The sequence below is a fragment of the Lampris incognitus genome, chromosome 8, assembly GCF_029633865.1.
Source record: "Lampris incognitus isolate fLamInc1 chromosome 8, fLamInc1.hap2, whole genome shotgun sequence".
NCBI lineage: Eukaryota > Metazoa > Chordata > Actinopteri > Lampriformes > Lampridae > Lampris > Lampris incognitus.
Genome location: NC_079218.1, coordinates 21,772,306 through 21,788,798, shown reverse-complemented (window position 1 = coordinate 21,788,798; position 16,493 = coordinate 21,772,306). Strand labels below are relative to the sequence as shown.

The window sequence follows — 16,493 nt, the reverse complement described above, 5'->3', positions numbered from 1 at the left end:
GTAAACTTCCATCATTACAGAGAAGTTAGGGGGACAAACTTGGGTGTGGTTAACACCAGTGAAAGTTTATGGTCAATGATGAAGGCTCAGAGAAAAAGATACGAGTCCTCATTGATGAATGATAAACATTAAGGGATGCTAATGGCAGGGATTTGGAGAGTGTCTGAACCCCTGGTGACTTCATAGCCCACAGGACTCGCACCCCTCATACAAAAGGTGAGTGCTGTTTTACGAAACCCAACTTTTCATTTCAAGTGTATCATATTTTTTACATTATCCCCCACCCCCCTACACTGACACATTACTTTCTGTTGCTGATAATACTCAACAGCCAAGCCGGTCCAGTGGTGCTGAAGGTTGGAGGAGGTGGAAGTTTCCTCCACTTCTGTCAATGGCATAGAAGTCACTGAAATACCATTAGGTATGAACGTTTTTTGTTTTTTTTAAAAAGCGTATTACTTTCAAATTTGAACGTTTCGTTATAAGTATGCCGTGTTCAGTATTAGATCGATACTTTACTGTCCTCACAAGATGATATTTGTATTCACCTATTTGTTTCACATTCAGGATTGCATTATTTGCTACTTTAACTCAGAATAAATAAAGACAGAGCCTATAGCCTTGCCAATGAAATCCAGATTTAATACAGTTGCCTGACAGGTGTTGCACAGCTTAGGCCTACAGGTAGTGTGTGCATTCCTTGTGTCCACAAATACTAAATCGTATCAAACGTCTATACTGTGCATGCAGAAATTGACAGCACATAGCCTTTTGAAACTTTCCTGTCCTCAGTAGGCAAAAATGCACAAACCAAGAAACATCAATTTGCAGCTTGACAGAGCAACTCTTAAGTACAGTAGATGTCATCGTTAAAGTATCAAAGAGAAAGATTGTGGAACATAGGCCGACTGTAAAAAAAAAGAAAGAAGCCATTCTACATACAGCGATAGGACTTCAATTTCTGTCTGTCTGTCAATGGCATTTACAGAGGCTGTCGTGTGTTGTGCTCAGCAGAAAATGAAGGGCATCCACAGGAAGGAACGCATCGCTGCTCCCGCTGCCATGCCAGCCAGTAATCCCACTGCAAGTTGCTCTGCAATTCCATCGAATGGGTCCCTGTGAACAACCACGTGGTGGGTACCTTAAACAAAAAGAGAAATTACTCAATCTGAAACAAGGTCTTAACACATGTAAGAGCACTATTTCATGGTTTGGTGGACATCAAATGCCCAGTCTCCAGTGTTCACTTTACTTACCAGGTCCTGCTCCAGGTGTTATGTAGATGGTATGGTAGTCGTTGAGTGGGACAGCCTGGTAGGAGTCATCATACGGGTTATATGTGAACACCTGTGTGTAGAAAAGGTCAAGTTCAGTATTGGACTGACTGTGTCACATTGTGGTGAACAACTGGTTGTTTAGTAAGTTTCTGACCGAACAAAGTGCTCTCAGGGTCCCCGCGACCCTGAGAGCAGGACGAGCAGTTTGGATAATGGATGGATGGATGAGTGAACAAAATAAATTGTTTGTTGCCTACAAAATGCAGACAACGTACACTCACAGGGTTTCTTTTGGCTTCTAGCAGAGTCAGCTTCCATGCACTGGAAAAAAACCAACAACAACAATGAAGAATTGGAAAAGAGTAGTGAGGGAGCTCAGCTGATGAAAGAGAAAATAGTGTATTTACATTGCGTCGTCCTCACTGTTGGCACACAAATTGACTGTGGAGCCATCTTGAAGTTGAATCACAATTAGATTTTCTCTGGGATGGCTGTCTGGTGGAGTCACGCCTGTGAAACAAACAGGGGAAGATGTTCATGTGAAAGAAATACTCACACTCAAAGATATGTAGGTGCACACATGCACACTATGTAGGTGCACACGTGCACACTATGTAGGTGCACACGTGCACACACACAAACGCAAACCTAAGTCATATAAGTCCGTGTACCTCCACACTCCAGGCCAGATCTGACATCTACACATGTAGTCTTGAGGCTGATGCGGTGCTCATATTCTCTTCTGCTGTCACTCTTGTAGAAGACGGTACTTCCATCTATCCACACATCACACCAGTTCAACTTCCAGCGTTTGAAGATTGAAGCTGGTGGGAGGAGAAGAATACCAGAATAAGACACTTGAGCTATGTGATTGTACATCTAGAGGTGTTTGTGTTGTTGCGGTGAGGCACTGAAGTTATAACACCACAAATATTTATACTGTACTCATTACTACACTGCCGTACCAAACAGTATTCTGATTGTTCAGTGACCACATTTAACTGTTATTTATATCTTATTTATATCTTTTTTTTGGTTACATCTGATCATATCCCTCTGCAATTATAGTCTTTTTTTCTAGCAATTTAACTCGTAAGCCCTTATAACAAAGAGGGTTAATACAGACAAACAGTCACCCGACCAAGAGGGGAAATGCAAACTTGGAAGTAAATGAAGGTAGAAGTGTTAATTTCAGCAGCTGTTGTATGTTGCCTAATAACTTTAGTTTTATAATTTCACCAGTATATAAATATAAATAGCTGGAAGATGTATTTTGGTGCTTTCATCAGAACTTGCCTTTTAGCAACCACTTTGATATCTATTTCTTCCGCATTAAAAACTCGAAGCATGGCGTCCGGGTAGCGTGGTGGTCTATTCTGTGGCCTACCAACACGGGGATTGCCGGCTCGAATCCCCGTGTTACCTCCGGCTTGGTTGGGCATCCTACAGACACAATTGGCCGTGTCTGCGGGTGGGAAGCCAGATGTAGGTATGTGTTCTGGTTGCTGCACTAGCGCCTCTGCCTTGTGATAATGAAAGTAAGGTTGAGGTATTACCAATATTTCTACAGTGGTTGCTAAAAAATTTTTTTTAAATGGCTGAGATCTTTGTGATGATTATTTGATGCTTAATTCTTTCAACAAAAACTTTTCAATTATTACATACAGTCTTGAGAGCTACAACCTTTAACATTTAAATGTCCCTTTTCCAATTGTCACTGGTGCATTCAAGACCAGCCATGAATGTTCAAATCATGAGCGCTTTTGTCGTAGCTCATTCTAATGGCTACTGTTAGCCAGGATAAATACTGAGGAGCGTAGTGTTTTACATCCTCACCATAGCAGCCAAATGCAGATAAACAGTGAGTTTGAAGAAGATGAGCAAAATTTGTTGCGGCTAACAGACAGACATGGTGGACCAAGCTACCGGTATCAGTGCATTACACAAAATGACAATCTTCATGTTGGTAGCTTTAATAAAAAGCTTGATGCTGAAATAAACTCTGGTTTTATTTGAGTGGCAAGTTATACACAGAATCAAAGGTTCTGTCCAAACAATGGCAGTCCACTGTGTGTTAGCTGTTATACAAAGAATTTTTTGTTTTTTTGTTTTACTGTTTATTCCCTTGTTGATTCAAACTATATTTTAAAGAATATAAAATAATTTTTGAGCTCAGGAGTCATATAACTTTCTCTCATCTCTAGACCTGCAGACTCTCTGGCCTACTTCCTTGTCCATATTTCAGTTGTAGGAAAACTAATAATGATAATGGTTGACTGGCCGCACTGTACTTTCTTATTAAAGCTTCATGTCTGGTTATTTCTCTGAAATCTTTGGTCTCTTTCTGACACAAGTCTTGATTTGTAGCCTTTATTTTGTCATTGATATGCACTATTTTTCTAACTGTTATTTGTAAGCCACTTAGAGATGAGGACAGAGAGTTAATTGGATTACGGGTAAATAGGACGAATGGTAGTGTTTTGTAATGCTCAAAACATTTTCCCGCCTTCTAGAAGGATTTCAAAACCCTTGATTGAAGAGCTTGGTTTGTGTTTGGGTTGGTCTGATATCAAAATGAGATAACCGCCAGTTTAAAAGTGACATCTCTCATGGAAGTCAAACATATTGGAGCACTGTTACGGAACAGAAGGCAACCCAGTTTTTTGGTTCCTGGATACTTTAACAGACATCATCTTCTGTGTTTAGACATCATGAATGCTAAAATGTATTTTGGATTTTTTTTTTCCTACAACGGCAAAATGTAGCATCTGGACTCCCATTGACTCCCATAACACATCCTCAAGCAATGTCCCATTCATTCGACTCTATCAGTGGTACCGTTCTTGTATTTTTTCAACCGGGGAAATAAAATTCAATCCCACGAGAAAAAAAAATTAAGATGTCTATGTTCATAAGATATAGATGAGCCATGCAAATGGGGAAGAATAGCGTGGCCCTTAATAATAATACACATGGTTGCCAGCTGGGTTAGCATGGACACCATCAGTTCACTACAAGGTTTCAAGGTTTGATTCCGGCAACAGCCAGTAAATATATCTATAATCGGTTGTCCTTTAGGGAGACGTGATACTAAACCCCCTACATGCATGTTAACTGTAAGATATACACACAAAATAAGGCCAACACCTTAATGTTAAAGGTGTAAATGAACAGCTGGTGCTTTGTTTATCCGTTCAGATCCAAGACATGAAAAATTGCTGTTGGCTGTAAGATTAATTCTTAAAATGCCACTCTCATCTAAATAAGTACAGTGAGGTTGGTTCATTCAGTAAGATTAAAATGAGATACTCACTCTGTCTCCACAGCCAGCCTGATTTCAATAGCGCCATGGTTGTGAGAAGCTGTCTGTGTTATGTACTAACACAGATAGTCCAGCTCAGAAGAAAGGAGTCAGTTTGGGGTTCACAAACCAAAAACTGTCCACTAACTCTTGAGGATTCTCTCTCCTTTTGCCACAGTTTATATTGTCTCTATCCCAGAGTGATGTAATAGTGATCGAATCTGGATCTGCCCAGGATTTCGAGCCTGACTCACTAGATAATTCAGGATTAGGATCCCTAATAGGCTACACCTTCTTGTCCCGACTCTTAATTTTCACCTTCCACAAAGATTTCCTTTCCTGGCTCTTGAACCTTGTCCCATCTACATCTTTCCTCTGTAGCATGCTCTTGTTCTCTTGCATTTTCTGTAGTGCATGTCTGGATGCTCATTACGGAATAATGTCAATGGCCACCATGTCCACATGTATACAAACATACTCTCAGAACTTAATCCCAGCCTTGAGCAACATAGGGATTAGTTTAATCGTAACTGCGTCCCCAGGTCAGTCATGTGAGTCTTCCCACTTCATCTCCAGGGTTGCCAGACCTTTCTAACTACTAATGTGACATAATTTCTTTCGGGAGCCTACTAAAACGGAGTTACTCATAAGTTATTCTTAGCATTACAACTTTAGGATGCTATGGCTACCTAAACGTAATGTGTGCTAATTCCCATGACAAGGGTGCATTTTATTTCAAATGCATTTTATTTATCAAATGGCAGACAATATCATAATATTTGTTTGCTATCAGTCGTGCTATATTATCAGGCCTACTTAGCCTCTATGATATTCCTAATGAGCCAGACAGGTAAATTCGTGTCGTGCAAACTAGATTTAGAATACTTCAACTAATTTACCATTAGATGGTGCTGTTTTGACCATAAACTGTAAGGTAGTAACCAGAGTTAGTCAGTGGCATTATTGACATTTTAAAATGCCATAAACATGAGGTGCCAAAAAAACAACAACTATAAAATGTTAAAAAAAACAGTCAGAATACTTAGAATAAGAGCTTTTGTTATTGCAAGTGTTTCAAAAGCTCTGTCTTTGTCTAACAAAGATAACAACAACAGTAATATGTAATATGTAGTAATATGTTGTACTAATATATAATATCCAATAATTTCATAATACTAATATGCAGTAATATGTAATATGATTTATATTGCGTATTATATGTATGTGCAATGATATAAATACAAATACATAAATATAATAAAAACACATAATATTCCAAGTATTTATAGCTGGGGTAGTTTTTAGTTAAACTATAGTAGGACTAGTACACACTACCTTTTAAAAAAAAACTCAGTCTCAACTCACTGGAGTGTTTCAAGAACTGTTCATGGGGCCCCATGGCACTGTTGTAGTTATTGAGATACTAGGTGTTGGTCTCGATTGCAGTCTTAAGATCAAACATGTTATGAGTCTTAAGCATCAGTTTCATCAAACATGAAACTCGTCCATTTGTTTTTATTCTGGATTCTTTAAATCTAATCCATCTCCTGCCAATGACAACCAGCTGTTAATGAAAGTTATAAAGGCAGGAATTGCGTCGGTGATGAGATAACAAAGTAAATCGATTTCTTGGTAAATAATGAATAGTCTCATTTTGAGATTAGTTAATCATTCGGTCTTTTCTCGGAATGGTCTTTGTATTGACTCGGATAGATTTTATAATTTGCCTAATCTGGCCCATTAGGCCCATAAACTCCTCCCATGACTCCCTGTAGGAGTCCCATGTAAACAAATTCATGGTCGTCTCCGAGAGGAAACCGGAAATGACTAAAGAAGTTCAACAAATAATTTGTCGTAGCGAAGCATTATGTGCCACCTCTCGCCATAAAATCGTCCTTTCCTCCCCCCAGACAAATGCGGTCCAGTTTATGCCAGCCGCTGTGCAGGCTGCTGCCTAGTTTAAAAAAAGAAAATGTAGGTCCTCCCCCAAATGTTTCAAAACCCCGACGTCCCAATCCCACCCCAACACACACGTACGCACACACAGCAAACATACAATCCCGATCCATCCCCCATCCCCCACGTTGTGTGGACGTCGATGTCACTAACTAGCGGTACGCTGTTTTTAAGAAATCGCCGGAGCAACGCTTGGGGAGAACCGCCAGCACTGAGAGAAGCGAAAACACAGTCGGTGACCAGACACACTGCGAGCCGGCACGGGAGAGGAATACACGGTGCAATTCGACAACCTGTGATATCCATACTGTGACCGTCCAGGTGTGTTTCGTATTTTAGAAACAAATTGTGACGTAGATATCTTCCTTTGTAAAAGAACGAATAAGTCACGTTTTGGACATGGCGCGGTGAAACGTAAGTACTGTAGATGCGCAGCGAGCGAGCTGCAAAGGAGAGCAGGTAAAACGCGAGTATGCGCCGTGTTTGTTTTTGTTCCTGCAAAACGAACGGACGTTTAATTACTAACGACCGCGCGTCGATGATGGACAGCCCGATGTACTGGCAGCCCCGCGTGCCCCATAGGGTTTTAGTGTGGGACAAATTGAGGTCGTGTTGCCATTATACGTGTTGGGTCAGACTGCATTTCGTGGCCATGATTATAACCCATAATAAAAACGTGTCAGACGTGAACTAAGTAGCGAAGGGTCGAGGCCGGTCTTTTCCCCGACCTGGCAGTACCGGAGCCCATGCAGGCCTTCGTTTTCCCTGCACAAACGGTAGCGGTCCGGTCATTGTAAGAGACGTGCAGCTCAAAATGGTGTCGGGAGTTTCACTGGGGGTAACCCTTTATTACTCTGAATTGAGTCCGGCATGGCATTCACGGTCTTTCGTATGTCAGCGCCGGTGTGAAGGAATTTGCCGTCCGGCTTCGGCTGATCTGCATTAAGAAATGGCGTTAGGCTGTTTTCGGTGCTCCGTGGTTTTGTTGCTAGGCTATGTCATGGCTGTGGTGCGTTTTGAAATCGCAGAGCCTAATTCGAGCACTGCCTCGCAGTACTGTAGATGGATGCAATGACGACAACAGTGACATATATGATGATATAAACCACGGAGAGGTGGATAGCGGGGAGAAGATAGCCCGAACATAATGTGCGTGCTTGCTTGTGTATGGGGGAAAAATGTGAAGCATTTTTAGTCTGAAAATAGGCAAAAAGGCTCATGTCTCTGGAATGCGGGTTATGATGACGGCTCATTTTGAGCCTTGGCCCACAAATGATTATGGTACATGGTACTCATGAAGTAAAAGAAATGACGTGATGTCATTTTTTTGTGTGGCACTTCGCATAGGCTCAAGTACAGTTTTCCCTCAGTCTCTGCCTCCAACATTTCAACAGAATGTGAATAAGTGAGCGAGAAGACAGTGAGAGGGAAGTGGGTGTCTCCTGTCTCTTGCCCTCCCATCTCCGATTCCCAGTTACTCACCCGCTTGTTTAGCCTATGCTATGTGCGGAGCGTTGCCAATTCCCCACAGCACTTGAGCCACCGAGGGGTCAGGAGCACTATCAGTATGAGGTGCTGGCTCCCCGGGCTCCAGTTTAAGCACCCGGGGCCGCAGGGCCAGCTGAGGAGGTGGTGAAGAGAATGGAGAAGTGTCGAAGCACTCTCACGTTGCTGATTATTTTTCTTGTTAATTACTCTCTGGTGTACGAACTAATCAATAACTCATTTGTTTGCCAAGGATTATTATGTGATTACAGTTGGGGTTTTTTTCTTCTATGCAGTCAGTATACTAGTACCTGAAGTTCAGCAGAGTATTTACATCAACTGATGAGGTGGATGGGGTGGGTCATAGCAGGAAAATTGGGGGTTTGTGCCTAAAAAAAATAGCAATTTGATATTGTCCTGGAAATGTTGAACTAATTTCCCAGATTGATTTTGGGAATTTTGAACAAGTCATATTTGATTTGCATCAAAGTATGGATCCTGTTTATAACAGTTGCAATTACAAGACCTGCTCAATCAAAATATATATAATGACATGCATTATTTTCAGCCCTATTTTCAAAGATTTGCTGTTTTCTCTGATCCGTAACCCAAACTGCTCTGCATTGCTCAATGTTAAAGGGTCACTTGGGTGTTCAAAGCAATAAGAAGTAAAGTGATTACTCCCCTGTGCCCTCTCCTCTGCATTTAGTCTGGCATATTCTACATGTGATATTGTGTTTTATGGCACATTGTCCATCACTGAGGTACTTAAACAATTTGACACAGATATAGTGGACACTTAATGGACTTATGAACATACATCACCATAGCCTATCGTTCGCTGTGTTGTCGAACATATACAGTTTTGTTATGTGACTTTTTGTGTTGATTTGTTCACTTTCAGAGCTCAGTGCGTAGCCTTGGTAACGCGGCAACATTACGGGTCAATTGGTTTTTCAGTTTTTTCGTTGTATGGGCAGCACCATTGTGTTTTTTTTTGGTTGATAGTGCAGCAGTAAATGATGCACGCATTGGTGTAATCAAAGAGGAAGTTGTTCGTCTCTGTTTTCTCGCAACTTCCACACTGGTGGCCCAGACGTGATATGAACACGCAACGACACCTGACCGCTACCCAGTTCCGCACATCCAGGACTTTTCTGTCCACCTGGGGAGAAAGTTCCTCTTCTCAAGAGTGGACCTCATATGTGGCTACCAACAGGTGCTTGCCCGCCTTGGCAGACGTCCCCAAGACTGCGATGATCACCCCGTTTGGCCTGTTCAAGTTCCTGCACATGCCGTTTGGCCTCAAAAATGCAGCGTAGACCTTCCAGCACTTCAAGGACTCCGTGCTGCATGACCTGCCTTTCCTATTCGTCTACCTGGCTAACATCCTTGTTGCCAGCACCTCCAGGGAAGAGCCATGTCTCACACCTCCAGACTCTTTTCAAGCAGCTTAGCCAGCATGGCCTCTGTCAACCCAGCCAAGTGCCAGTTTGGACTGACCACCATCGACTGCCTCGGACACCGTATCACTAAAGACGGGGCGGTCCCCCTCCCGTTGTCACAAACGTTTCATGCCCACTCACGGTAGGGCTGTCAAAATTGGCCAAAAATGACTGGATTATTCCTTCTAAAAAAAACCACATGGGTTCAAACCCATTCAAATATATTTTTGTACATTGTGTCCATAAGAGAGTAAACCAATACAACGAGAGACATAACTACTTGTATAGGTATATTTATTTCAACATAAACACGTCTTTTAAAAGAGCTACATACCTACACATTACAAAATAAACAAATAAAATAATGTCCTATCCCGTAAAACTTCATGTGCCCTCAGGTTACTAGTGGTGGAATGGTAAGCTAACTGTAGCTTACATAGCTTGCATACGACTATCTTGAGGTTCCTCAATTTTTCCGTTTTCTGACCAAAATCTGAAGTATATTTCCAAACTGGACTTTCTAGATTGTTCGGAGTGAAAATCACTCTCTCTGCGGCTGAGTTGGGTTGTGAACTCTCCACCATCTTTACCTCGTGGTTGTTGTTGAATTATTCGCTCGTTTCAGCTTGACCTAAATTTCAGTTTCACCCAGTGAAAGTGACGTTGTGTGACTCCAGTCCATCATGCAGCATATTCAGTGCAGCGGCCAAGGCCCTCACGAGAATTCGCAAGGCAGACAGCTGCGATAGTGCTGCTTTTTTTTCCACAAATTAATATTAATTTTCACACTCAAATGTCTGGGTTTTTGTTTTTTTGTTTTTTTTACAGTTCAGTTATATATTCGAATTTGTAATATACATTGACAGCCCTAACTCACGGTGAAGTCCCTGCAGGAGTTTCTGGGCATGGTGAACTTTTACCGCCGTTTCATTCCCCGGGCTTTTCAGCCCATGCGACCCCTTTACGAGGGCCTGAAAGGCAAGGCTGCCAATCATGCTGCAGAGAGGGACAAGGCGTTTGCGGACACCAAGACTGCTCTGGCTAATGTGACAATGCTGGCGCACCCATAACTCAAGGCTTTGATCACCATCACCAGGGACACTTTGGACCACACGGTTGGTAGTGGGTAAATGGTGCCTGGCAGCCACTTGCTTTCTTCAGCCAACAGCTGTGCCCCAATGAACGGAAATATGGCACCTTTGACCTTGAGCTCTTTGGCCTCTACCTGGCCATCCAACACTTCCATTCCCTGTTGGAGGCCCAGCAGTTCACATCGTTTGTGGACCAAAAACCACTGATGTTTGCTATGACTAAGATAACGAACCATGGTCCGCCCCCCGGCAGTGTGACAGTTCTCCTTCATCTCAGAGTGCACCACAGACATACAAGATAATGCTGGCAAAAACAACCTCGTTGCTGACTGCCTTTCCCAGGCATTCACAGGGGTGGTCCACTTTCGACTTGACTATGCCTGCATGGTAGCTGATCAGGCCTCTGACCCGAACATGCAGGCTTACAGGACAGCTGTTACAGGACTGCATTTAGGGAATGTGGTTTTTGACAGCGCTGGCACTATGCTCCTGTGCAACGTCACCACAGGTCAGTCCTGTGTTGGCACCTGGCAGCGGCAGATGTTCGACGCTGTCCATGACCTTTCACACCCAGGTAGAAAGCCTTCTCAACAAGTGGTGGCAGCCAAGTTCATCTGGCATGGACTCAGAAAGGATGTGAGAGACTGGGCTGATACCTGCATGGAGTACCAGTACTCCAAGGTACATCGCCACACCAAAGCCCTACTGGCGCAGTTCTTGGTGCCCGAAAGGAGGTTCAACCACAATGTTGACCCCCTACCCCCCTTCCACGGTTTCAGATACCTCCTCAACATGGTGGACAGGGTGACTCGATAAGTGGAAACCATCCTACTGCCGTTAACGGCGTCCACCGAGGTAGCTCGGGTGTTCATCGGAACTTGGGTTGCCTGGTTTGGTGCCCCATCTGACCGAGGACCACAGTTCACGTCCGAGCTCAGGAATGCAGTTGCAGGAAGCCTGGGAAGGAAGCTCCACTGCACCACCGTGTACAACCCACAGACTAATACAGGGGTAGGCAACCGTATCCAGAAAGGTCCAGTATGGGTGAAGGTTTTTGTTCTGACCAAGCAATTACACACCTGATCCTACTAATCAACCAGTAGAGTCTTCGCTGTGGAACTTGATTAGGAGAGAAAGGTGTGTAATTGCTTGGTTGGAACAAAAACCTTTACCCACACTGGCCCTTTCTGGATAAGATTGCCCACTCCTGGGCTAATAGGTTGTGAGCGGTTCCATCGCTGTTCTTCTGGCCAGCCTCAGGCACAATAGTTGGGCTGGCAGGCTCCCGTGGATCATGCTGGGCCTCCAGAAAGCTCCCAAGGAAGACCTCCAGTGCTTGTCCACTGAACTGGTTTATGGCTAACTGCTGCAGGTCCCAGGGGAATTCAACCCCTAATGCCATGGCCCCTTGGTTTGCGACCCAACAGCGGTCCACGCTTCTGGACAGTGCCAGAGCCTTCGCACCTGTCCCCAGGTCACAGCACAGTCTCCCGCAGTTTCACATCCCGACCAGTCTGTAGGCAGTGGAGTATGTGTTCATCCACCACAACACCCACCGTAGACCCCTTCAATCTCCCTACGATGGCCCATTATGTGTTCTTGAGACCGGAGACAAACACTTTGTGATGGACATCAGTGACAAGCTGGAGCACGTTTCTGTGGACCAGCTCACCTGGACTTGGACCGTCCCGTTGGACTAGCCCAGCCTCCATGGCAGGAGCAACCTCCTACCCCACCCCCACACTGCCACAGCCCCCCAGCGGACACCCCGGCCCCTGCTCCTGTTTGGTAGAGCTGTTCCAGCCAGACCATCCGGCCCCTGCCATGTTAGCTCTTCCTGTTATGGTGAATTCTGGGGGGAAGTGTGGTAGTGGACATTTAATGAACTTATGGACTTAATTCACCTTAACCTCGTTTGTTGTGTTGTTCAACATGTACAGTTACGTTATGTGGCTTTTTGTATTGACTCACTCACTTTAAGAGCTCTGTGCATAGTCACGGTAACGCGGTGACATTACGGGCTGCGCTATTGTGTTTTTTAGGTTAAGGTATTGCAGCAATAAATGACACACATGTTGGTATAGTCAAAGAGAGAAGTTACTCGTCTCTGTTTTCTTGCAACTTCCACCCAGGCACTATTTTTATGGGAGAGCTTAGCTAAGTGGTAGGATGTTCCATCAAACAAGCTCTTTCCAATTAGAACGCCACCCCTGAGTTTTCCCTGGAAATTCATGGCTTTGAACTTGCTATGAGGGGAACATTCAGTGCTTGACTTGACTTCTACAATGTGTTGTAATGTTGTCAGGAGGCAACATCATTCATTATTGTAAGGGTTCCCAGTCTTTTTCATGCTATGACCTACTACTACTACTACTTTCGGCTGCTCCCATTAGGGGTCGCCACAGCGGATCATCCGTTTCCATTTCTTCCTGTCTTCTGCATCTTCCTCTGTCACACCAGCCATCTGCATGTCTTCGCTCACCACATCCATAAACCTCCTCTTTGGCCTTCACCTTTTTCTCTTCCCTGGCAGCTCCATATTCAGCATCCTCCCAATATACCCAGCATCTCTCCTCCACACATGTCCAAGCCATCTCAATCTTGCCTCTTGCTTTGTCTCCAAACCGTCCAACTTGAGCAGTCCCTCTAATGTAATCATTCCTAATCCTGTGCTTCTTCGTCACTCTCAATAAAAATCTTAGCATCTTCAACTCTGCCACCTCCAACTCCACCTCTTGTCTTTTCATCGGTGCCACTGTCTCCAAACCATATAAAATAGCTGGTCTTACAGCCATCTTGTAAACCTTCCCTTTAACTCTTGCTGGTACCCTTCTGTCACAAATCACTCCTGACACTCTTCCACCCACTTCCCCCTGCCTGCACGCTCTTCTTCACCTTTCTTCTGCACTCCCCGTTACTTTGGACAGTTGACCACAAGTATTTAAACTCATATGCCTTCATCACCTCTACTCCTTGCGTCCTCACCATTCCACTGTCTCCCTCTCATTCACGCATAGGGAATTCCATCTTGCTCCTACTGACTTTCATTCCTCTTCTCTCCAGTGCATACCTCCACTTCTCCACGCTCTCCTCAGCCTGCACCCTACTCTCGCTACAGATCACAATGTCATCCGCAAACATCATAGTCGACATGATGCCTGATCTCGTCCGTCTATGATGCTTGATCTCATCCGTCAACCTGTCCATCACCATTGCAAACAAGAAATGGCTCAGAGCCGATCCTTGATGTAATCCCACCACCTCCACCTTGAACCCATCTGTCATTCCAACCGCACACCTCACCATTGTCATGCTTCCCTCATACATATCCTGCACCACTCCTACATACTTCTCTGCAACTCCCGACTTCCTCATACAATACCACACCTCCTCTCTCGGCACCCTGTCGTATGCTTTCTCTAAATCTGCAAAGAATCTATGCAGAAAGATCAATATGCAGATCATAAATAAGATTTCATGCTATGAACCACCTGTGGAAATACTTCTCGGCCTGGGAACCATCAAATGTTTTTGCAGTAAAATGAGCAATAAATTCTGATTATCCATCAAAAAGAAAAAGAAATTATTGATCCTCCTTTCACTCTTAGGTCTTTGCCTTCTCATGATCAAGTGGAATAGATGAGACATGTCGACATTCAATATTATTTTAATGATACTTTGGAATCCAATGAACTCTCTCCATTGTAAGCATTGACTCAAAAAGTATGAAAATAGATGTTTTCTTTAATTCGAATAAAAAGCAGATGGCTGATCACAAAAAAAAAGAAATGTGCCCATTTTTACTCTTTCTCCAAATAAAATGTTTATTGTGAACATGCTGTGACCCACCCGAAGGTCCCATTCACCTTGAAAATGTAAAAAAAGCAAAAAAAGCATATTGATTTTCCTTTACATAGATAACCCATGTGGGACCTTTTATGAAAGTACTTTGTGATGAGTGGTTCTATGCAACATGGCCCTGGTCATGTACATTAAACTTTCAAGACATATATTAGATTCACATTTAAGTGGGTTACTAGTGGCTTTGATCTTTGATGCAAATACCCCTCTTTAGGCCCACAACCTGAGAATAGTATATGAAGATAAAATTGGGCTATGTGATTCAATATTATCATTTATGGTCTTTCAGTGGTATGGTATTGGGATGGAATTTGGATGTTTTCATATTGTGATACACAATTTTGTTGTCTAAATTAATGATAATACAAATCAGCTACCAAAAATGTCTCACAAAATGAGGTTTGAAATATTATAGGGAGTATTATTTAAAAACTAGCCATTGTTTGATATTGTACTCAAAATTACCAAACAGTTCAATGTGATTAGCCTCATTTGGCATATGATATAATTTGCATATGTAAGCAGATATTGTGACAAAGATCAATATTTTGTAAAATCCTCTGACTGTTGTGACAATATTTTCCATATTGTCCAGCCCTAAGATAAGGTAAGCTCCTTATACCATCACCATTAACAAGAGACCAGGTACAGATCTGCATATGCAAATGTACTCCCTGCATAGTAACTTCTGTGTGGGCTCTCATTTTATAACGTTATCTTAATCTCCATGTTTACATTCTGCATTCAGTCATACTTATTGTATATTAGCTTCTCTGTTGTTGCCTGTATTATCTCAACCTTGTGAACACTGACCCTTTTTAAATCGCACACTGTGTGTGTGTGTGTGTGTGTGTGTGTGTGTGTGTGTGTGTGTGTGTGTGTGTGTGTGTGTGTGTGTGTGTGTGTGTGTGTGTGTGTGTGTGGTGTAAAAACAAGCCAAGGACATCAGGCAGGGCAGAAAGCTTTCTTAGAGCAGAGTCTGACCCTGTTTTTATGACTAATCTCCAGCAAGGTTATTTTACACACAGATGACTTAACTTGGTCGGCCCTTCCACGCTGATTGATGAATGCTGCTTCATTTGTTCTGGATCCTGCTGGAACAGGATCTGGCAACTCTTACTTTTGGACCACCTATATTGTACCTCTTCCCAAGGATCCCATACCTGTTGTCACTACCCCCCCCAAAACATTTAATTGGCTATGAGGATGGGTTGTGAACTTACTAATAGCTAGCGTGGTGCTTATAGCGTAACCACTTGTGAAATGTCTCTGAACTAACTACCTCTGTCAAAGTGAGTGCGGCAGCTGAAATTTAATGCAGGCATTGCGATGGCTCAAAGGCATTTGTAATTGTTGAACATTTTTGTTTTTGTGTCTGGATATGTATTTGCCCATATAAGGTTTGGAAGTCCACTCTGACTTAATGTGATTGTTATGTTGTGATTTTTCACATATGGTATGCCAATCATCTTGGCACTTGTGTTGCAAGGTTGTAATGAGTTAGTGTTTGAAGGCTGCAGTATAAACCTGCAATAAAAGTTTTATAATTTCAGTTTTCCCTCTGTATAACATAGTCATTTAATAATGTTAAAGGCCTATATCATGGCAACTTAACACCACTGTGGTGTCTAATATGTTTGCCACACCAATGTAATGATACGTTCTGGGACCCTGTCCCTTGGCAGTCGACCCACTGGATCACTACTCTCTTGGTGTTTTAGGACCATATGGTTTACAAATTCATTTCTGTTGATGACATTTATATCTCTAAGGTCACTCATTCAGTGTGACAGGGGAAATAAGGGCCCCACTTGTTCTCAGAATCTTCGAATTCTTATCTTTGTTCTCAGATAGGGACGCAAATCACACGTTACATCGTGATACGATATTATTGATTCTTTGGACAACAATATGATAGTTACTGATATATCACAAAGTCTGCCATGATATGATTTCGATTTGATTCAATTCAGGGGCCTGCGATCGATATGAAACGATATATGTTCATTTAACATAATCAGTTACATTTGGCGGCACGGTGGTTCAGTGGTTAACACTGTTGCCTCAACCCAAGAAG

General features: G+C 43.0%; 2 protein-coding genes across 3 annotated transcripts in view; one reads left to right on the top strand and one right to left on the bottom strand.

The window, feature by feature from the left end:
* Window positions 1-947: 947 nt before the first annotated feature.
* On the bottom strand, window positions 948-4,627 carry plekhb1 (pleckstrin homology domain containing B1). Its single transcript, XM_056285516.1, has 6 exons — window positions 4,591-4,627; window positions 1,949-2,101; window positions 1,685-1,787; window positions 1,559-1,598; window positions 1,257-1,347; window positions 948-1,141 (listed from the first exon to the last, which is right to left on the bottom strand). The coding sequence occupies exons 1-6, from the start codon at window positions 4,625-4,627 to the stop codon at window positions 1,008-1,010; spliced, it is 558 nt and encodes a 185-aa protein (XP_056141491.1). The 3' UTR covers window positions 948-1,007.
* A 2,001-nt stretch (window positions 4,628-6,628) lies between these two features.
* LOC130116878 (protein FAM168A-like) overlaps window positions 6,629-16,493 on the top strand; it is a 41,387-nt gene continuing 31,522 nt past the window's right edge. For both annotated transcript variants that reach the window (XM_056284967.1, XM_056284966.1), the window contains exon 1: window positions 6,629-6,855. The gene's annotated coding sequence lies outside the window, so the exon portion shown is untranslated. The remainder of the gene's footprint in view (window positions 6,856-16,493) is intronic.